The sequence below is a fragment of the Euprymna scolopes genome, chromosome 6 (assembly GCF_053919585.1).
Source record: "Euprymna scolopes isolate OS-2025 chromosome 6, ASM5391958v1, whole genome shotgun sequence".
Classification (NCBI taxonomy): Eukaryota; Metazoa; Mollusca; class Cephalopoda; order Sepiida; family Sepiolidae; genus Euprymna; species Euprymna scolopes.
The window spans coordinates 31,269,828-31,294,149 of record NC_136487.1 but is presented as its reverse complement, the minus strand read 5'-3'; the positions used below and the strand labels follow the sequence as shown (position 1 = coordinate 31,294,149).

General features: G+C 29.5%; 1 protein-coding gene across 1 annotated transcript; it reads right to left on the bottom strand.

Annotated features, from left to right (window-relative positions):
- Positions 1-205: 205 nt before the first annotated feature.
- Positions 206-19,093, bottom strand: LOC145278139 (uncharacterized). The gene is made up of 10 exons (XM_080130420.1): positions 18,833-19,093; positions 15,190-15,309; positions 14,929-14,973; positions 12,800-12,947; positions 12,295-12,356; positions 7,567-7,692; positions 6,155-6,202; positions 4,918-5,031; positions 1,598-3,642; positions 206-209 (listed from the first exon to the last, which is right to left on the bottom strand). Exons 1-10 carry the CDS (start codon positions 18,899-18,901, stop codon positions 206-208), a joined length of 2,781 nt encoding a protein of 926 aa, XP_079986546.1. The 5' UTR covers positions 18,902-19,093.
- Between the last annotated feature and the right edge of the window lie 5,229 nt (positions 19,094-24,322).

The window sequence follows — 24,322 nt, the reverse complement described above, 5'->3', positions numbered from 1 at the left end:
CTTCTTTCGAATTGCTTTTTTTATTGTTCTCACAGGGGAAATAGAAGTTTTCTCGATATTAGTTGACGTTTCCTGTAGCTTCTCTGGTCCAAAAGAGTTTGACTCAAGTTGAGCTGGCTCTTCAATGGGCTTCTCTGACAAAGTAGCTTTTGTCTCAAGCTGAGCTGCCATTTTCTTTGGCACCTCTGACAAAATAGATTTTGTCTCAGCTTGAGGAAACGTTTTCTCAGATATTTTTGGCAATATAATTTTGTTCTTCTTTCGAATTGCTTTTTTTATTGTTCTCACAGGGGAAATAGAAGTTTTCTCGATATTAGTTGACGTTTCCTGTAGCTTCTCTGGTCCAAAAGAGTTTGACTCAAGTTGAGCTGGCTCTTCAATGGGCTTCTCTGACAAAGTAGCTTTTGTCTCAAGCTGAGCTGCCATTTTCTTTGGCACCTCTGACAAAATAGATTTTGTCTCAGTTTGAGATAACGTTTTCTCAGATATTTTTGGCAATATAATTTTTTTCTTCTTTCGAATTGCTTTTTTTATTGTTCTCACAGGGGAAATAGAAGTTTTCTCGATATTAGTTGACGTTTCCTGTAGCTTCTCTGGTCCAAAAGAGTTTGCCTCAAGTTGAGCTGTCTCTTCAATGGGCTTCTCTGACAAAGTAGCTTTTGTCTCAAGCTGAGCTGCCATTTTCTTTGGCACCTCTGACAAAATAGATTTTGTCTCAGCTTGAGGAAACGTTTTCTCAGATATTTTTGGCAATATAATTTTTTTCTTCTTTCGAATTGCTTTTTTTATTGTTCTCACAGGGGAAATAGAAGTTTTCTCGATATTAGTTGACGTTTCCTGTAGCTTCTCTGGTCCAAAAGAGTTTGCCTCAAGTTGAGCTGTCTCTTCAATGGGCTTCTCTGACAAAGTAGCTTTTGTCTCAAGCTGAGCTGCCATTTTCTTTGGCACCTCTGACAAAATAGATTTTGTCTCAGCTTGAGGAAACGTTTTCTCAGATATTTTTGGCAATATAATTTTTTTCTTCTTTCGAATTGCTTTTTTTATTGTTCTCACAGGGGAAATAGAAGTTTTCTCGATATTAGTTGACGTTTCCTGTAGCTTCTCTGGTCCAAAAGAGTTTGCCTCAAGTTGAGCTGTCTCTTCAATGGGCTTCTCTGACAAAGTAGCTTTTGTCTCAAGCTGAGCTGCCATTTTCTTTGGCACCTCTGACAAAATAGATTTTGTCTCAGCTTGAGGAAACGTTTTCTCAGATATTTTTGGCAATATAATTTTTTTCTTCTTTCGAATTGCTTTTTTTATTGTTCTCACAGGGGAAATAGAAGTTTTCTCGATATTAGTTGACGTTTCCTGTAGCTTCTCTGGTCCAAAAGAGTTTGCCTCAAGTTGAGCTGGCTCTTCAATGGGCTTCTCTGACAAAGTAGCTTTTGTCTCAAGCTGAGCTGCCATTTTCTTTGGCACCTCTGACAAAATAGATTTTGTCTCAGTTTGAGATAACGTTTTCTCAGATATTTTTGGCAATATAATTTTTTTCTTCTTTCGAATTGCTTTTTTTATTGTTCTCACAGGGGAAATAGAAGTTTTCTCGATATTAGTTGACGTTTCCTGTAGCTTCTCTGGTCCAAAAGAGTTTGCCTCAAGTTGAGCTGGCTCTTCAATGGGCTTCTCTGACAAAGTAGCTTTTGTCTCAAGCTGAGCTGCCATTTTCTTTGGCACCTCTGACAAAATAGATTTTGTCTCAGCTTGAGGAAACGTTTTCTCAGATATTTTTGGCAATATAATTTTTTTCTTCTTTCGAATTGCTTTTTTTATTGTTCTCACAGGGGAAATAGAAGTTTTCTCGATATTAGTTGACGTTTCCTGTAGCTTCTCTGGTCCAAAAGAGTTTGCCTCAAGTTGAGCTGGCTCTTCAATGGGCTTCTCTGACAAAGTAGCTTTTGTCTCAAGCTGAGCTGCCATTTTCTTTGGCACCTCTGACAAAATAGATTTTGTCTCAGCTTGAGGAAACGTTTTCTCAGATATTTTTGGCAATATAATTTTTTTCTTCTTTCGAATTGCTTTTTTTATTGTTCTCACAGGGGAAATAGAAGTTTTCTCGATATTAGTTGACGTTTCCTGTAGCTTCTCTGGTCCAAAAGAGTTTGCCTCAAGTTGAGCTGGCTCTTCAATGGGCTTCTCTGACAAAGTAGCTTTTGTCTCAAGCTGAGCTGCCATTTTCTTTGGCACCTCTGACAAAATAGATTTTGTCTCAGTTTGAGATAACGTTTTCTCAGATATTTTTGGCAAAATAATTTTTTTCTTCTTTCGAATTGCTTTTTTTATTGTTCTCACAGGGGAAATAGAAGTTTTCTCGATATTAGTTGACGTTTCCTGTAGCTTCTCTGGTCCAAAAGAGTTTGACTCAAGTTGAGCTGGCTCTTCAATGGGCTTCTCTGACAAAGTAGCTTTTGTCTCAAGCTGAGCTGCCATTTTCTTTGGCACCTCTGACAAAATAGATTTTGTCTCAGTTTGAGATAACGTTTTCTCAGATATTTTTGGCAATATAATTTTTTTCTTCTTTCGAATTGCTTTTTTTATTGTTCTCACAGGGGAAATAGAAGTTTTCTCGATATTAGTTGACGTTTCCTGTAGCTTCTCTGGTCCAAAAGAGTTTGCCTCAAGTTGAGCTGGCTCTTCAATGGGCTTCTCTGACAAAGTAGCTTTTGTCTCAAGCTGAGCTGCCATTTTCTTTGGCACCTCTGACAAAATAGATTTTGTCTCAGCTTGAGATAACGTTTTCTCAGGTACTTTTGGCAATATAATTTTTTTCTTCTTTCGAATTGCTTTTTTTATTGTTTTTTCAGGCGAAATAGAAGTTTTCTCGATATTATGTGACGTTTCCTGTAGCTTCTCTGGTCCAAAAGAGTTTTCATCAAGTTGAGCTGGCTCTTCAATGGGCTTCTCTGACAAAGTAGCTTTTGTCTCAAGCTGAACTGCCATTTTCTTTGGCACCTCTGACAAAATAGATTTTGTCTCAGTTTGAGATAACGTTTTCTCGGGTACTTTTGGCAATATAATTTTTTTCTTTTTTCGAATCGCTTTTTTTATTGTTTTCTCAGGGGAAATAGAAGTTTTCTCGATATTAATTGACGTTTTCTGTTGCTTCTCTGGCACAAAAGAGTTTAACTCACGTTGAGCTGACCTTTTCCTATGCTTTTCTGACAAAATAGCTTTTGTCTCAATCTTAACCGACAATTTCTTTGGTAGCTCTGATGAAATAGATTTTGCCTCGGTTTGAGACGACATTTTCTCTGGCACTTTAGGCAAAGTAAAATTTTTATTTTTTCGAACAGCCTTTTTAATGGTTCTCTTCGAGAAAATAGAATTTTCCTCAATTTCTACCGACTTTTTCTTTGGCTTCTCTAGCAACAGAAAGTTTTTCTTGAGTTGAGTTGAATTTTTCTTGGGCATCTCTGGTAAGGTAGAATTTGTCTCAACTTCAACTGACTCGGTCCGTGGCATCTTTGAATGAAAAGAATATGTCTCACGTTGAACTGACTCTTCCTGTGTCATCCTGAGTAAATGATAGTTTGTATCAAGATGAACTGAATTTTTCTTGTGCCTCCTTGGAAAGGTATACTTTGTCTTGAGTTTAAGTGACTCCTGCTGAAAAGTAATATCAAACATTAATAAGAACTATTAATGAAATAAATTATAATCATTTATTCGGAGGATATTTAATGAAATTTGCTTATTATTGACATGTATTTATATAGATAAATATAGATATATTTTACTGATAAATCATTTTAATCCAATTAAGATTAAACTAAGTGTAATGATTTGGGAATTTTTCATGCGGCATGAAAAATATACATTCATTTTTTGTAATTAAGAGTCAAAAATTTTATTTGACAAATTGTTCAGAAATTGTAGATAAATGTGAAATAGAAATGTTGTTCAAATAAAATAAGAACAATTTACAAAATAAGTTGAAATAATAAATAGAAAAAAAAACTAAAAATTTAATTTTTATTTATAATTATTTAATTTTTTATTTAATCTAAAAAGTTTATAAAATCAATAAAGTATTTAACAAATTAATCAGTGAGAAATTTACAAAACTTTACAAAAAGACAAACGATCAAAAAGATTGAATCATAAACAAAGAAACAAAAATTATCAAACTTAAAGTTATTTAATTATCGGAAAATAAAACCCTTTATAGCTTGATAGTTTGTAAATGAAAATTATATATATATGGGGTTTTAAATGATATATATATATATATATATATATATATATATATATATATATATATATATATATATATATATATATATATATATATATTATATATATATATATATATATGGGGAAGTGGTATTATCTACTGGAGAGCCATGTATTTAACAGCTGTCCTGTTTTTAAATCTCCGAAACAGCTAAATAGTAAGCAGCTGATGATCCCCGTTTTCCATTTACAAAATCTGAGTTAATGTTTTCTCTTTTCATCCGTATGTAATTAAATTCTGTTTTAAAATTGAAGACTTTTGCGAAATCGGCTTATGCAATTGCTAAGTCTATTTCTATTTAACAACTGTAGTTAATGATCTTTTTTTTTGCATCCTTATATAAATGAATTCTCTTTTGTCATTATAATCTTTTTAAAAGTCGGATTATGTAGGTGCTTAGTCTGCGATAGGTTAATGTTAATTTCTTTTCTCCTTCCAGGAATTTAAACTGTACTCTTTATTTTTATTTTTGCATTTTTTTTATTCAAAGCTTTTATGTAATGCTTTAAAAAGTATAGGAATCGATTATTTATGAAGGTAATTACAAACCTGACACATTATGCAAAGGTGTTTTGATTGAACAAAAAATAATGAAGTTTGATAAAAGGTCACGTGTGAAAACAGTGATAATATGATTAATTACTTACAGATATTTTTTCACATCCATTCTTTGCCGACAATCCAAAGACAGTATCTGCGAATTTTCGCTTCATCTCAAATGCAATAAGATAGTCATATATGGTCTCCTTTGAAGGTGGAAGCTGACAAACGAGAGAAAAAAATTCATTGCATTTCGTTCATTTCTAAAATGCTGGTCTTTTCAAAGATATAATCTTTTAAACTGTTTACAATTCTATCGATTTTCTTAAAAATGAACTGGAGGAAAATAAGAAGACACATTCCTGCGATACTTTTTAATCTATGTTGTTAAATCACAGAATTTTAAGAACCAGTTATTCTTCTCATCTCCTTATCTCGTTATGAAAACAATTACTTGATTTAATTTCAATGATTTTTTCTTACACGTAATATACATAATAAATGCTATTTGTGTCTAATGTTCAGTAATGGTAGATTAAAATATACTGTGATAAAGATATGCTCAATATTCGATCCCACAGCCAAGGAAAGTTCTTCCAAGAATAAAACTGTTTGTGAAATTTAAGCTTCCTAAAAATACAAGTTGATTTTGGATTCCAGAATTGTATTTTATTTTCTGTTAAATTTATCCATTATTTAAAAATATTCATAAAATGTAAATAATGATCAGGATGTAGAGTTTCAAAAACCAATAATCTTTACCTTGCTTTTGTTACAATGAATGATGTTTTTTTTTTTTTAATGGTTAAAAAGAAATAATATTTCTGAAGATTACATATGCTATTAAACCTCATCTTGTATATTAATTAATTTATACTGGCCTCGCCCTTATTCGGGTGGTATTAAATGAAAGTTTAGTTTTCCTATTATTCTGATGACATAAAATACAAAGCAACATAGAAATACAAAATATGCAAACTAATGCAAAATTAAATAAAAATACGACTTTTTAGTTGAATATCTTTATCATTATAGTTTTTGTATGAAGCGAACAATACGATTGACAGATTTTCAATACGAGCATTTTTTTAAATACATTACCAGTGAAACATATCACTGTAATTGGAAACAAAATTAAATCTAATGAATATTTCAAATGTATTTCTGGATTTATTATTTCAATGCAACTAAAAAACTTAAGATTTCATGAAGAATTGAAAAATAATTTTTTTATTTTTTTACTTAAAAACCATGAATTTTATTACATGACAAATTGAACAGAAATTATAGATTCATGAGTAATAGAAATGTTGTTCAAATCAAAAGAGAATTTATTGAACTTACTGTGAATTGTAGAAGGGTATTGGTGAAATCTCTGAAAACTGAATATTTCTGAAAAAAAAGTTGAAAAAAATAATTGGTTTCTTGAATAAATTGAATAATAACTGTGCATATATATATATATATATATATATATATATATATATATATATATATATATATATATATATATATATATATATGTATATATATTCCAAGTTGAAAATATTTGAAATATTAGAAAGATTAGAATCATTGAATTTCAGCAAGGGTCGTTGATAGTGCTCAATCAAAAAAGAGCAAATTTGTAATTTTTATTTTCTTTATGTAAATACAGTCATATCTTGCTATGATGTGCAGACCGTTTTGATTATTATTGATCTCATCAGGCCAGAAAAAAATTTGAAAATTTAAAAAAATTGAAAAACTTTTTTTTAAAGACATGGCAAAATATTTCCTCCTTTAAAATTAAAAAAAAGTTTTTCTTGCTTGATGAGATCAGTAATGATTGAAACGATCTGCAAATTGTAACATGATATGACTATATTTACATAAAGAAAACAGAAATTAAATCTATATAGTCGCTGTATCACAACTCACCAATGCGGCTAGACAAGCAACTACCTGAAGCCAAGAACGAAACTCGACCGCCCAAACAACAGTCGGTGCTTCAAACTATTATGATATTTCGCTACTGCTATGAGGGTAGTGAATTGACAATGTTTTGACATTGTCCAAATGCTTAAGCGAATTAGCAGTGTTTAAAATTGGACTTATTTTATAACTTAGAAATATAAAGAACAATTTACAAAATAAGTTGGAATAATAAAACTGGAAAAACTAATAAATTATTCATGAAAGCTAATAAATCTAAAAAGTTATAAAATCAATTATTTAACAAATTATCAGTGAGGAATTTACAAAATTTGACAAAAAGACAAACAATCAGATAGATTGAATCATAAACAAAGAAACAAAAATGATAAAACATAAAGACAATCACACACACACACACACACACACACACACACACACACACACACACACACACACACACATATTTATCTGAAAATGAAACTTGGATAATATTTATTAATTTACGTCTCCTATCTATTAATGTATTTCACAAAAATCAGATCATTTGAATCCTGACAAAGGCTTCTATCCCCATTTTATCTCCTTTGCATAAAAACAAATATAACCCATATTAGACTCATTATGCCCCGCCCTTGTGTTTCAAATTTCATAATGATCAGTTAATTATTTTAAAAATAAATAAGGTACATGTAAATATATAAACATATCCACACACACCTAATTTTATGCATGTGTGTAAATACTATTGAAAGATATCTTGTTTTAATAGAACATGGTGGTGTGACAAAAGGTTAAGTTAATCTACTCGAAAAAAGATGATGATGTGATCAGTTACTTACATGCGTTTGAGGACGTTCTTCCTTTGTCACAAAACGAACACATTCTTGTGGAGATCGGCGGTTATTACTAATTCCGGAAAAATGATCATATATAGGCATCACTGACATTGGATCACTTGACTCATCCTGGAAAATGGAAGAAATAATCATTGCAATTATTTCAATTTTTACCGGATTTTTATGTAGATAATTATTGAAAATATATTTTTAGTTAATAATAAAGACAATGAAAAGAAGTCTCATTTAAACATTTAATAAACAACTTTGTTTGTATTAATTTATTTTTATTTCGGACTATTATTCTCATCTTTATTAGTTGTTGTTTTTGATCTTTTATTGGTTTTTGTTTATTCACAACGTTTCGGCCAACTAGTCCTCTGGCCTTCGTCAAAATGTGGTGAGACAACAACAACTACGGATGGCAGTGATGGCTGAGAATGCAGTTAGGGGATTCGAAGTTCCTATCCGTCGCGGTTAACACCTGACGAAGGCCAGAGCAATAGTTGGCCGAAACGTGAATAAACAAAAACCAATAAAAGATCAAAAAACAACAACTAATAAAGATGAGAATAATAGTCCGAAATAAAAATAAATTAATATAAAATGCTCATCTCAAAAATGAATTCCAATTAAGGAATATTATATATATAAACTTTATTTGTCACGTACATCAAGTCTGTTGCCAAGGTCACTGGAAAGATGGTGGGATCCTTCTACCGCTCCAGAAGATATCTCACTACTGATGCAATTCTCTATCTATATAAAAGTCAAGTACGTCCAAGGATGGAATACTGTTGCCATATCTGGGCAGGAGCTGCTAAAAACAGCCTATCCTGCCTTGACAGAGTACAAAATAGACTTCGTGGCTTAGTGGGGGATGCCCTTTTCTCTACCCTGCAACCTCTCTCCCACAGAAGAGACGTTGCGAGTCTATCCTTGTTTTATCATTATTTCCATGGCAGGTGCTCGTCTGAACTCCAATCTCTGGTCCCCCGTCGCCAATCTTTCACGAAAAACACCCGTCTAGCTGAATCCACTGTGAAAAATTTCCCCCACTCTATATCTGTGCCTAAATCAAAACGCGGATTCCATGAGCAAAGCTACTTTCTTAGAACTGCACGCCTGTGGAAATCTGTTCCGTCTGCCTGCTTCCCACTGGACTACAACTTGGATGTCTCCAAGTCCAATGTTAACAAATTCCTAATGAACCGCCCCCTTAAGTAAACACTCCATCAAATCTCCACACTAATGTAATGTACTTGCAATAACCCTTATCCCTGAGTGGCTTCCGGGCCTTGATAAGTGGTGATCACTGTGTAAAAAAAAAAAAATAAGAGAGTTCATTATTCGTGCTCGCTTGTAGTAGTCATGAAAAGAGAGTTCGTTGAAAAAGAGAGAAAAGTGTTCAATGTGTTTAAAGATAGAATTAATATCATGCCGGCTGGTTGAAGAAGAGAACAGTTCAGTTCCGTTTACATGTGTAAAGGAAGCCTATTAAAAGAGAAAGAAAGGGCAACGTCTTCAGAGTGTTGCCGTGTTGCCGTGCGTGAGTGTGAGTTCTTTAGCATGACAAAGAATGTTCGTTTGGGTAGTCCTGTAGAATGATGCAGTTCGTGTGGGTACAGCACGTGGAAAGAAATGGTAGTTAGGAGAGAGTCATAGCTAGCTTGTAGTACTCACGTTCAGCCTGGGGCCGAAGCCCCAGTCGATGTGTGCTTTTGGGCAAAGCAGCGAGAAAGAGAATTAATGGTTACAGATTTTGCCTTTTATATACTCTGTCACGTGATCGAGAGCTGACTTGTGATTAAACAAGCCAGGGAGAAATGGATTTCAAATCTCAAAGTCATGAGAAGTAGTCTCTGCCTGTGATGTAGTGGGTGTCAGCTGCTACATGTTCATCTATCTTAATCCCTTCCCCATCTAATTGAAACAAAACTGCATGTTTGTATTGAAGTGAGTTTAGGGTTTTAGAATTAGTCTAGACTACCTGTGACCCGTTGGGTCAGTATGTTATATTAGCTATGGAATTCATGTATGAGCGTGACATGTTTGACGTAAAGAAAATAGTTTCTTTTTGACATAACAGAAACATTTCTATGAAAGTATATTAAAATAAAAACTCATGGCCGGATCACTCAAACATGAAAAAAAAAAGTCCTCACTATTCGTGTAGTTACCTATTTTTCCGAATAATCGCTCAAAAATCGAAAATTAAACAGGATTTTCCTACGAATCGAATGCAGACGAAAGTCATTTAGCAGCAAAAACGCACATGAACGTACCGATGATAAATATAAAAATGAAAAACCCATATTGGAATCCTTCAACCAAGTTATACAAACTTAAAATATAAAAAAAAAAAATAATTAATAAAACCTGAAACAAAAAAATAAAACCTAAATAAATAAAATAAAAAAAAACTAATATTGAAACAGATTATTAAATGTGTCAAAAAATCACCGTTCTCACACAACTATTTTGTATGTAGAAATGTAAACAAAAAATAAAAACAGAAGGAAGGAAGGAAGGAAGGAAAAGAGATGGATAGAGAGTAGTAGTAGTAGTAGTAGTAGTAGTCTTGCTTTACTACAATTGTTTTTATGTTTGTCAACGGGTTAAAGTTGTTTAGTAGTAAGAAAGTAACGACAGTATAGTTGTAATAAAGAATAGTTGCAAAACACCCCCACTCTTCCCATGTTAAATAATAATTTCGAAATAATAACGTTAATATTTCAGTGCACAGGTCAAAATCTGCAAAAGAAGCGATTTGTGTTTATTTGTTTATGTTGTTATAGGTTAATGTTTATGCGCGCATGCGCAACCAGATGTCATAAACCAGAAAGTGGGTTTCATCCCTCGTTACAAGCTTATTTAAGTTTATAATTATATAGATTAGTTACCAACACAATATATGTTTAATTAGTATAAAAAAACACAGGAGATTAAAAATAGATAAATTTTGAAAATTAATTTCATTGACTTATATCTTTAAATATTACATGACATTAACTCATAAAATTCTAATTATTTTTAATATCATTTAGTTGTCTACGCGTTGTAAAAAGAATATTACATAGAAAAGAGTTAAATAACGTATCTAAAAATTTAAATTATATTTGCAAAATATTTTCACAGAGCAAAAGAAATGGTTGATCTATTGACTGCTATGAATAAAATCATTTTCTTTCATTCATTTTTTTTTTTTCGTTTTTTCTTTCTTTCTTTCTTAGTATCATCATTTTACATTAGTTCTTCATTTGAATTTCAAGGTGATAATAATATTCAAATAAAGATATTTTACTTAATAACATTTTATGATTATAATAATATTCAAATAAAGATATTTTATTTAATAACATTTTATGATTATAATAATATTCAAATAAAGATATTTTACTTAATAACATTTTATGATTATAATAATATTCAAATAAAGATATTTTACTTAATAACATTTTATGATTATAATAATATTCAAATAAAGATATTTTACTTAATAACATTTTATGATTATAATAATATTCAAATAAAGATATTTTACTTAATAACATTTTATGATTATAATAATATTCAAATAAAGATATTTTACTTAATAACATTTTATGATTATAATAATATTCAAATAAAGATATTTTACTTAATAACATTTTATGATTATAATAATATTCAAATAAAGATATTTTACTTAATAACATTTTATGATTATAATAATATTCAAATAAAGATATTTTACTTAATAACATTTTATGATTATAATAATATTCAAATAAAGATATTTTACTTAATAACATTTTATGATTATAATAATATTCAAATAAAGATATTTTACTTAATAACATTTTATGATTATAATAATATTCAAATAAAGATATTTTACTTAATAACATTTTATGATTATAATAATATTCAAATAAAGATATTTTACGTAATAACATTTTATGATTATAATAATATTCAAATAAAGATATTTTACTTAATAACATTTTATGATTATAATAATATTCAAATAAAGATATTTTACTTAATAACATTTTATGATTATGATAATATTCAAATAAAGATATTTTACTTAATATTTAATATTTATAATAATGAATACTTGTATTTTATGAACAAGGGAGACAATTTAAATAGATAATTACATAGAAGAATGCTATATTCTCTTATTTTTATAAACATTATAAATGTCTATTTAATCAAAATCTTTTATAATGTAATAAATTAAAAAAGTGGGGGTTTATCCGGTTAAAGATTAAATGGAAATCTACAATAAAACTTAATAACATCGTATTTCTGAACTTGTCTATTTGAATCAAGAAAAAGAAAATGTATGAAAATCTGTCAATATTACAAAACATCTTATACCACAGAGTTATCCCGCTTGTTTTCTTTCTAATACTGCGTAAAACACAATTTCTATTTACAAACGAAGGATTTCATTAAATGTTTGTCTCGTGTTTTAGTTAACTGACTTAGAAAACAAAGATTGTGTTCCTTCTTTTCTATATTCTTTTTTATGGCCAACTGACATTATACAAAAACTTTAAGCCTTGTACTAAATATATTTTTGTCAGTTATGTTAATAAGGAATTTTGCTAAAAGAGAACTAATTTAACTGCTTAAATGAATCGATTATTTATGGGAAAAACTTATTGCAGTTAATAGATACTCCCTCATTCCAACTTATCAAGTGGGAATTCATCAAAAAGAACGAGTAAATCTGCTTACCATGAAATATTTCACAAGTAAATCATTCTTTCTGTTCATTGATTCAGATTGATGAAATTCAGCTGAAAATTTAAAACAAACATTTCTTTATTTAAAACAGAAAATAATGAAGGAGAAAAGCTTCATATGTACATTTTGAATAATAGGGCTGGAGTTATCACATATACAAAAAACGATATTGAAATGGATCCACAATGATAATTAAATTATAATAAAATATATTAATAAAAAAGAATATTGTAACCGTCATTCATTGATAGTTACATGAGATGACATCATTCAATTTACACCCAGTGAAATATTAAATGTTATAAATTATCAATATATATATTTAGATATATGTGTTTTTTTCTTCAGTCAAAAGCAAGTTTATATTCATATTATCATAAAATATTATTTATTGGAAAGAATGCAGACTGCTTTAAATGAAAGATAAAAACACAAGAACGGAGAATACATATTGAATATTTTGTATGAAAATTAAAATAAAAGAAAAATTATTTACCATTATTCATAGAAACGTTGGGATCAACAGATAATCCTGATTCAGCTGCGTCCGGGTTGTCCTGCACTTCATGAGTAAGTAAGACATGATCAGTGTTTGCAGGATGCGGATGTACTGATTCACCATCACTTGCATTGGATTCAGGGTTCTAAGAAAATGAAACAAGATCATATTTTTATAAAAAGATCAAAGTGAATGTAGAAAAGAAACAACTTGGCGTTGGTGTACTAATCAGATGTGAGGAATCTAATGGACCTAACACCTCCCACCACCACCATCCGAACTGAATTGTTTTATATCTGTTTCTTCTTCCTTACATTATTATTATTTATTATTTATTATTATTATTATTATTATTATTTTTTTTTTTTTTTTTTTTTTTTTTTTTTTTTATTATTATTATTATTATTATTATTATTATTTATTATTATTATTATTATTATTATTATTATTATTATTATTATTATTATTATTATTATTATTATTATTATTATTATTATTATTATTATTATTATTATTATTATTATTATTATTATTATTATTATTATTATTATTATTATTATTATTATTATTATTATTATTATTATTATTATTATTATTATTATTATTATTATTATTATTATTATTATTATTATTATTATTATTATTATTATTATTATTATTATTATTATTATTATTATTATTATTATTATTATTATTATTATTATTATTATTATTATTATTATTATTATTATTATTATTATTATTATTATTATTATTATTATTATTATTATTATTATTATTATTATTATTATTATTATTATTATTATTATTATTATTATTATTATTATTATTATTATTATTATTATTATTATTATTATTATTATTATTATTATTATTATTATTATTATTATTATTATTATTATTATTATTATTATTATTATTATTATTATTATTATTATTATTATTATTATTATTATTATTATTATTATTATTATTATTATTATTATTATTATTATTATTATTATTATTATTATTATTATTATTATTATTATTATTATTATTATTATTATTATTATTATTATTATTATTATTATTATTATTATTATTATTATTATTATTATTATTATTATTATTATTATTATTATTATTATTATTATTATTATTATTATTATTATTATTATTATTATTATTATTATTATTATTATTATTATTATTATTATTATTATTATTATTATTATTATTATTATTATTATTATTATTATTATTATTATTATTATTATTATTATTATTATTATTATTATTATTATTATTATTATTATTATTATTATTATTATTATTATTATTATTATTATTATTATTATTATTATTATTATTATTATTATTATTATTATTATTATTATTATTATTATTATTATTATTATTATTATTATTATTATTATTATTATTATTATTATTATTATTATTATTATTATTATTATTATTATTATTATTATTATTATTATTATTATTATTATTATTATTATTATTATTATTATTATTATTATTATTATTATTATTATTATTATTATTATTATTATTATTATTATTATTATTATTATTATTATTATTATTATTATTATTATTATTATTATTATTATTATTATTATTATTATTATTATTATTATTATTATTATTATTATTATTATTATTATTATTATTATTATTATTATTATTATTATTATTATTATTATTATTATTATTATTATTATTATTATTATTATTATTATTATTATTATTATTATTATTATTATTTCAGAGTTGACTCAACTTTTGGATGATTTTAGTTGAATTTTTTTCTTGAACATCAGGTCTATTCCTTTTGACAAGACATTGAAAGTATACCTTAACACTCTCATTGTTCCTAACAGGCAAGCCTTTTGCAAAATTGGAAAAGAAATTGACTCATTGACATGATTAAATAATTTATGGTGACTTTTTGTTATCATCCCAAATGTTACAATCAAACTTGCGATAATATTTCAATAGTTTTTATAAATATCAAAGTTATAGAAGATTATGTGTTGTAGTAGTAGTAGTAGTAGTAGTAGTTATGGAACTCCAAAAAAGGGGAGGGGACGAGGAAGAAACTTAGCAAACATGATACTTACAACTATCTGGAAGTTTTTGAACCAGACGCCATCACATGAACAGAACTGAAAGAGACGATTGGAAAACAATTTGTGAGAAAAATAAGAAAAAAACAAACAAATAAAAGTGTATTTGTTATACATCAGATGTAAGGTAGGGGATGTGCTGGAAAATTGAAGCAGTCTCTTGGGGTTCATCTCTACAAATGGTTAGCTTCTACCCAATATATTAAACACAAAAACAAATAAAAGAAATGAATATAAATTTTGTAAATGTCTTACCAAAGAATTCGCATCTTCTTGAACACAATTCTCTCCTGTCGGCTGGCTTTCCATGAAATCTACCCACCATGTTGAAACAAAGAAGGCTTTTAGTGCATCAGTAAATTTCTTTAGAATTGTCTGGAGGAAAAAAAAATAAATGCCAAGTTTGAATTTATTGAACTGGGAAAATATGCTTCCCACGGAAATAATAAAAGTCCTTTTTGATGAGATGATGATGATCATGATGATGATCATCATCATAATTACCATTGTTGTCGGCGGCGGCGTCATCGTCCACCTCCTTCTCCTCCGCCTCCTCCTCCGTCTCCTCCTCCTCATCCGTCTCCTCCTCCTCCGTCTCCTCCTCCTCATCCGTCTCCTCCTCCTTCTTCTCCTCCTCCTCCTCCTCCTCCTCCTCCTCATCATCATCATCATCATCATCATCATCATCATCATCATCATCATCAACCACAACAACAACAGTAGCAGCAACACGTGCCCTAAATTCTGACTCTTCTTCATCATGGTAGGGCCAGTGTCAATGTGGTAGCGTAAGATTTAAACAACACCAAACCTACAACCTGGCTAATAGGACTCTGGTTAAAATCCAGGAGGAGTCGACATTAGAACCTGTCTTCCTCTAGTTGTGTCAATAATGATGCTGCAAATCATTAGAGAAAATGTCTTCATTGATTCTACACCATTCCTGTGCTTTTTTCTGAGCAAAATCTTCCACGACATACAACTGCTACGTTTGGCCAAGATCAAAGTGTACTATCTGTTCTTCAGATGCTGCACTTCCATTTCGTGTTCTCTTTTGGTGGAGAAGTAGTCCTTCACGACTGAGACGATTTTTTATTTTTGTACCTTTTCTCCATGTTAAAAAACGATCCTGGTGTCTAACTCTGTCCCGTGGGGAGGCATTGTAAATAGGTACAACTGCTACGCCCTGCTTCTCTATGTGTCATGCAATTCTGGTGTTATGCGAACAAGAGTTCCTTCCAAATGTTAGACCATCGTTGGGAGTTTTATATGTTTCAAAGGATTTTTTAATAAACCTGCAATATTGCAGATTAATGAATAAGTTGTGACTAACGAGAATACCTTCATTTAAATGAGATAATCCTGGGACAAAATCTTCATAGAAATTTATGCAGGAGTTTAACTAAATTATCTACAACAGCAACAGCATAAAAATTGATTGAAAAATTTATTATGATGATGATGATGATGATGATGATGATCATCATCATCATCACCATCACCATCACCACCACCACCACCACCACCACCACCACCACCACCACCATCATCATGAATTTAGAAAGATTCCTTTTCATTTCAATCGATTGAAAAATTTATTAAATTAATTTTGCACTTTGAACAATTATAATAGTGTTAAATATGATGTTCTCACGTTTTGAACGGTTTTCCAGTATTATGTTCAAAATATAAGAATAATGTAAGAAAGTTCGATTTTGTTTCATTTTTTGATGAACAAATAAAACAACTCGTAATGATCTCCCTTCTCTCAAGTTCCTAAATTTCTTGCACAAATGTTTAGAAAAAATGATGCTTATGTCCCATCAACTCCCTCTATCCCAGAAAAAAGGTAAAAAAAAAAAATAATTTTCTGCTTCATTGACCTTTGCAAGAAACACAGACACAAAAAAATCGAAGATGAAATTAAACAGGTGATGGAGCATTGTATCCGCTTTTTTTATTTTTTTACTTTGTCCATTGAATCCGTGTTTAGATTTGGGCACAAATAGAGAGTGGGGGGGATCGTATATAGTAGTTATAGTTAGTCGAGTGTATTTTTTGAAAGTTTGGTAAGAAGGATACCATAGATTGGAGTTCAATCGAGCACTTGCCATGAAAATAATGATAGAACAGAGACAGGCTTACAATGTCTCTTCTATGAGAAAACGGTTGCAGGGAAGAGAAAAGGGCATCACTTACTAGGTTTCAAAGCCAGTTTTGAATTCTATCAAGGCTGGATAGGGCACGCCGAGCGGCTTCTGTCCAGATGTGGCTTCTGTGCAAAATTTTATTCTCCTTTCTTGATATTGCGACTGAATCAATCTTGTTTTTATTTTTTGTCTAATTGAATTTAACTTTTATTTCCTTTTTTGCCATCATCTAATAACATTTTGTAAATATGCCTTCTCCCAATATATCGACATCCATCCTCCATTTGCAAGCTTCTTTCCGCACACAAAAAATATGTTAACTAAATTTATTCACCACTAACTCTAAATCTCAATGACAAAATGTCATGTACCACTTGGACTTAGGGTTTGTGAAAAAAATATTTGATAAACCTTAATTGATATGTATTTTTCAGTGTAAAGTAAAAAAGGACCCACTGCCTTTCAATAGTCTCCTTTGTGCAAACAAGAAAATAATATCACACTTTGTGTTAAATAAAAGAATGAAACAAAACCAATTCCTTTTTAAATACCAATAAGAAAAAACAACCAAAAAGGAATAATAAAAAACACTTATATTTTAAAATAATGCTTTCTTTCTGGGTAAACAAGAAAAAAGAAAAAAATTTTCATTAAATAACTTTTGGAAAAACAAACAAAACAAAACATAACTGAAAGGTAGTTCCCTATTCAAGCTTTTGTGTCAATTTTTGCAATTGTTTCAGAAGTGTCGATTGAAATTCAGAATTGTTTACGTAAATATTAAATTCTCTGGGTATCTTTTCAATACTTTCATCACTAAAGAGAATGGGATGTTTCAGCATGGCTGATTCGACGTGGTCGATTCAACAATGTGGCTGATTTGATGGAAGGACTATTTGGCGTCGACCATAATAGTCACATTTTTATAAAGATTTTATAACTTTTTTTTTTTTTTAAGTTAAGAAAAACAATATGAAAGGATATCACTTTAAAAAAAAAATCGTGTTTTTATAAAACTCTTCTGGCAATTAAAAAACTAATAATTGAGTATAACTTAGCACTTGTATCCGTTGTGCCATGATACATCCAAAAATGAGAACAGTAATTTGATTAATTCAAAATAAAGCACATTACCAATGCTCATCTCAAAATTCCAAAACATAATAACCCCCCAAAAAACAAAAACCAACAAAAAGACAAGAATCAAACTTGTTTCTTTGTATCTGTAATACAAACTACGTTTCAAGTATTAAGGAGACAATTTGTTATTAGATAAAATATTAAATATGGTGTTTATATTGATCAGCTCTCATGGCTGCCAATATTTGCTCAGTGAAATCCAAAAGACAAAATGAAACCGAGTTCCTGAAACCGAAAAAAAAAAAAAAATTTAAAAAAACAAAGAAACATTTTTTTTTACTAATATATATATTTATTTACCAATGTATTTTTTTAAATAATTTGTTAATTTAATGTTTTGGTTTGTTTTTTTTACTTTGTCTTTTAACACAAAACATAATCTTTTGTATATTTTTAAAAAAGCAATGAATTTAACACCTTCTAACAAAGTGACTGATAAAATATAACATAGAAAATAATCTCATCAGAAAATTATGCAATCTCAATTTGATAATAAAATTATTTTACTGCAAATAAGTAAATTTATTTGATTTAGAAAATTCAAGTTACATAATTGTAAAAAAAAGAAAATATAAGAAAAGAATGTAACTCTTCTTGGGTTTGCTTACCTTTAGTCTCTCATAGGGTTTCGACGAAGTAAGAGTTCGCCTGGAATTGATTTTTCCTGTGTTGGCCATTTCAAAACGACCACGGACACTTCGGATAAATCTGCCTAACAAAATTAAAAAAAAACAACTACTAATCTGCAAGTTTTAAGCCACTAAATATTGCGATAATAAAACCTTTATATATATATAGGCATGTACATCTATGATTATATATCCTTAGTATATACTTTGTGGATCTTGCTTATTTTCGTGCACACTGGATGACAGATGAACGATAAATGGGCAGAACCAATAAAAAAACAAATGGATGACGTCATAAAGAGGACATCTCCAAAACCAGTATCTCCGTTTATGACGAAAGTTAACCTCTATGACGTCATAAGGCATCTTTGCCATCATTAGTAGAAAGGATGACGTCGAAAAGGGAAACTACCCCTTCTGTTAAAATGGTATAAAGGCGATTTATTGCAGATTGCCTGAGGTGCCCCTATCAAGGAAAGGCGATGGGTCTGTTCATGACTCTCAGAACTTGTTTATACAAGTGTCCATCATCCGTTTAATGTCTTGAATAATCGTGAAGTATTAAGACCAAGATATTCGTGAATATTGAATAATCGTGAAGTATTAAGACCAAGATATTCAAGATATTCTTCAAATAAATAACAACAAAAATGGGAAATCAAAGGGGTATAATTCTTAATAACAGCAACAAATTACAGAGTAACTTTCCTTATACTGTCTTTTGCTTTAAATCAAATATATTCTTTTAATAAACAACGGGCACGGAGACCCGAAATTGCCTGGAATTGATCAATGAATGTTTTACACTCCTATATTTTTAGTGCCATCAAAATCAGTGAAATCGTTCATTTTACAATCAAATCGATTGATTGCCTGCTCTAGTTGCAGGCCCATCGTCGTGCACAAGAAAGAAGCTTCACATGCCTCTTCGCAGTGACTTAGTCCACAAGACATTGTAGTCTACATTGCACTGTAGAGAACCTACTGTTGATTTTATATGCCAGCCCTTTCTGCATGTGTGATGATAAAACTTCTCAAATGCACTTGCAATGTTAGGCTGTATAAAGTGTTAACTTTGATCCAAATCGCCTGTTCCTTCTTTCATCGGATTATTTCGATTATCGATATTTATCAAAGATATTCCGATACAAAACCTATCTAAGAAAACTGCCAGATAGATAAAGTACATTAATGTGAAATTTCATAAAAACCAGCACAGCCGTTGCGGAATCTATGGGGAAAGAACACACACACACACACACACACACACACACACACACACACACACACACACACACACACACACACAGAAATTGCTAAATTTGGAAAGGAATGATCTTGCACTCAATACTCTCATTTAGACAAAAAAAAAACGAAAAAACTTACGATTAATGGTAACAAAAAATTCCTAACATTAATTGCTACATATATCTTATTTATTATTGGGAAACTTTAAAAATGGCGTGTGGTAGAAGGGAGTAGTTGCTCTGTTGTTGTTGTTGTTGTTGTTGTTGTTGTTGTTGTTGTTGTTGTTTGTTTGTTTGTTTGTTTGTTTGTTTTTTTGTTTTTTTGTTTTTTTTCTTTCTTTTGTTTCTTCTATTATTATTATTATTATTATGGTAAATTTTTACCACATCCCCCACTGTAAACATCCCAACCCCGCTATGTTAAGAACGGCTTCCCAGGTTGGGGTGTGTGTGTTTATTATGAAAGCCGTTCTTAACATGTATTGGTTGAGGGTTTTTATGCTACGCTGACGCAGATCGTAAAAAGTACCGTTATAATTATTATTATTATTATTATTATTATTATTATTATTATTATTGATTGTGTTCTCATTGGCCTTTTCAGAACAGTTTGCTTAAAACACTGGAAGATACAAAAGTGTCATGATATTTTTCTTTTTTTTTTTCTTTTTGCACAAATGTTGGTCTATTGTATCAGTGAAAATTATATTATTTCTATTATTACGAAGATAATTTAATGAAAAAGTAATTGAAAAATTAAAACAATATTAGATAATTTTATGAAACTTTAAGAAAATGAACATTCAAATCAAGAAAAAAGAATACTCATTGTAAAGTAAGTTTCATGAATAAATATTTTTTGATTAACAAACAACTGATAGCAAACACATTTTAAAAACATTTTTTTTCTGTGATTTTTTTAGTATTATATACATAATTTATTAACTTTGATATTGGTTGCTGAAGCAGTAGCAGTGTCAGAAACCGATCTTAACAATACGTGGAAAAATTAAATAATTCGACCTCCTATCTTTACAAGCTTATAATTACTTGAAAAATGTAATTCAAACCCTAATTTTTTTTCATTAAAGGAGCAAAGGACAAATTAAAAACAATAATAGGTTTAATAGCAAATTATGCAATATTTTTGTTTTTAAATCGGGTTTCTTTAAAAAAGATTTAAAGAAAATCAACGAAAATTTATATACTTCGGTTATAAAAAATCGATATAAAGTCGAAAAAATCACTTACCTATAAATATACTATTGAATTTTTAGTTCCATTCTTCATTGTTCAGAATTATCCATATTTATATTTTAAATTCCATTATTTTTTAAATAAAATAATTTTTTAAACGACTGTTTGAAAAAAGCGTGATTACGCAAGCATTTTTATGTCTTTATCAAAAAACCGGTAGTAGCCATTTGTCCTTGTTTAGAACTACGGATGGACAGACAGTAGTAAAAACCACAAGTTCGCGTTAACCATATAGCCTTTTACCTGAAGAAATATGTGTTCCCATTGTTTAAAAATAGTCAAATTTTTCTCATAAGTTTTTGCCTTAAAAAAAATACTCAAAGAATTTTTTTTCTTTTCTCAAAGAAATGCATAAATTTTCGATATATTATATTCTCATTCTTCTTTATCGAGTGAGTTTTTTTAATATCTAAAAAAGAAAACATTGAATGAAATAGAAAGAATTGTCGTCAGCATCCATTACTTACTGGACAATATAAGCAGAACATAGGCTTCCAATAAAAAAAAAATAGACGTGATATCGAAAACTTTGGTACGTAAATATATTATTAAAATTTTAATAGACATTTGAAAATGGGTGGGCTGAATTTTAAAAATAAAACTTTTCTCTAAAATATTTTATTCGGTTTATTGGAAAGAGCATAAAATTTCACATTGACCCTGAAAATATCTTAAAAATTTAACCAATAGAAAAATTTCGAAAGATTTTTAAATTTTAAAAATTGAAAAAGAATTTACTCGTCAAATTCAATTGATTTCATTACGTTTAAAAAAACAAAACTGGCTTCATGAAGGCGCGCTGCACTTTGTAAACACTGATTAAAAATATATATATATATTTCCATTATTTTTTAAACAACTTTAATAATTTATCTTGGAAGTATATTCCATAAAGAAAATAAACAACCCACTTTTAAAAGAGAAGTTAGGAGTTGTTATATTTTATTTGCAGTTTCGTGTTAGGGGTGTCAAAAATTTCCCCCAAAATTCAAGCACTGAAGCACTGAAGCAGCAACATATTTTCGTCTGCTGCTGCTTTCAAACAAACATTCACAGCTTTTAACAACTAAAATTCATCGAAATATTTTTAAAATAAGACTATCGATTACAAAGTTTAAGACGTAAAATAAACTAACGAATTTATTTGTTGGTGTTTGTGTAAGAGGGCAGGAAACATACAACTAAGATTTAAATAATAAAGAGAACAAATCTAAGAGGCACAACTCTTAATAGCAACTATTAATTCTAAAGTTACTTCCCTTGAACTGTTATTAATTTTTCATCGAATACCTTTTTCAATTTGTCATAGAAACAATTCTGAAGTAAAACACCAAGTAATAGAATATAAATATACAAAATAAAACAACTTTGAAAATTAAGCATTTCTTAAAAAGTGTATTGTTGTCTTATGCTTTTAATAATTCGTAGAAATGCGTGTCCTTTCTCACGCCGTCTCCACAACTCTTCCATTAGATGGGAATCTAACAAATTTTCATTAGTCGCTACCATCCTCATATTCCTTTTCACATGTGACCAGAATCCCTCCACAGTTTATTAAATATTAATTAGATATTTTTTAATTTTAAAACTTTAATAATTTTTATTTTTATTTTAAAACTAATAATTCGTAATATTCGTGATTTGACAGCGTAAAATACTCATGTGACCCTTCTAGAGTTGTCGAACTTTGTCGGGACTTAACTGCAAGACTGCCAAATTGTCATACTAAGGGAAATAACAGATGATTATAGAATGTCGAAACCCATTTCGGAACTCCTTACTCTTTTAACTCCCAAAGTTTCGTCTGCTAAAATTTTAATCACGTGATTACGGTGTAGCATCAATAAAATAAACCATTAATTCAAGTGCCGCTTGTTATGGATTTAGCTGAATACGATATTAAAAATCACTTTATTGGTACTTATGCACTTATGTTCTCAGGCTGGCGGGTGTTTTGTAACTATTCTGTACTTTCACCTAGCAATTTAATAAGCAAAAAGACATCGTAAAATTTGAAGGACCGTTTGGATACATTGATTTAAATTTAAAGTGGTGTGTAATTATTAAAAAAGAAATTCAGTTGCTGTAGTGAAGTAGAAAAAATTTTTTTTTTTTAAATATATAAGACGCAGCTGTTCCTTCCAAAATGTCGAGCTCTTCAACGTCCAAAAATAATTCACTGTCACAAAAAGAATTCGCCGTCACTTCTTCCAACCGTCGTTTCACTCTCTGCACTTTTCGCACCTGCTTTAAAAAAGTACCGTTTATATGCTGCCCATTTCTCCACTTATGTAAATTGACTATCAACCAGAGCCATCTAGTTTTCCATATCTCCAAACAGCCAATTTGCAAAGGGGGACAACTCAAACCACACAGAGCCATCTAGTTTTCCATTTCTCCAAACAGCCAATTTGCAAAGGGGACAACTCAAATCACACGCCCCCTTGATCTACACGATCATCACATGTCAACCCATCACGTAGGCGCTCGACCAACATGGCGGCCGTCTCTCTCGCTGCGATCTCTGCGGAGCCTCTTTGTGAACGTCGCTACTTGGCTCGACGTCGCTGTCTTCCTCTGATGACACCACTACCGGCCGCCATCAAGGATGTGTCGAGGGATGCCGTCGATAGATACATTGTTCGGGGACTGGACACTTGTACCAATGCCCCTCCCCCAGCGTGTGGTACAGCGAGCATCAGGCGGTTTGATCCACACTTCCTCTCCCACTCGCACAGTCGCTCGCTTCTCGCCTTCCTCCGCGGGTACCTGTGCAGTTCGGGGACGCCGCCACTCGTACATGAAGACTGCCCTCTGTGGCACTGAATCCACTTTTTGCCCTGACTTTGGAGCCATATTATACCAGAAGACAGCTTCTGGCAGCGAAATCTGGCCCCTTTCACCTATAGCCTTAATGGTCCTGTGATGCCGCTCCACAATTCCGTTTCTGCCTGGTCTATATGCA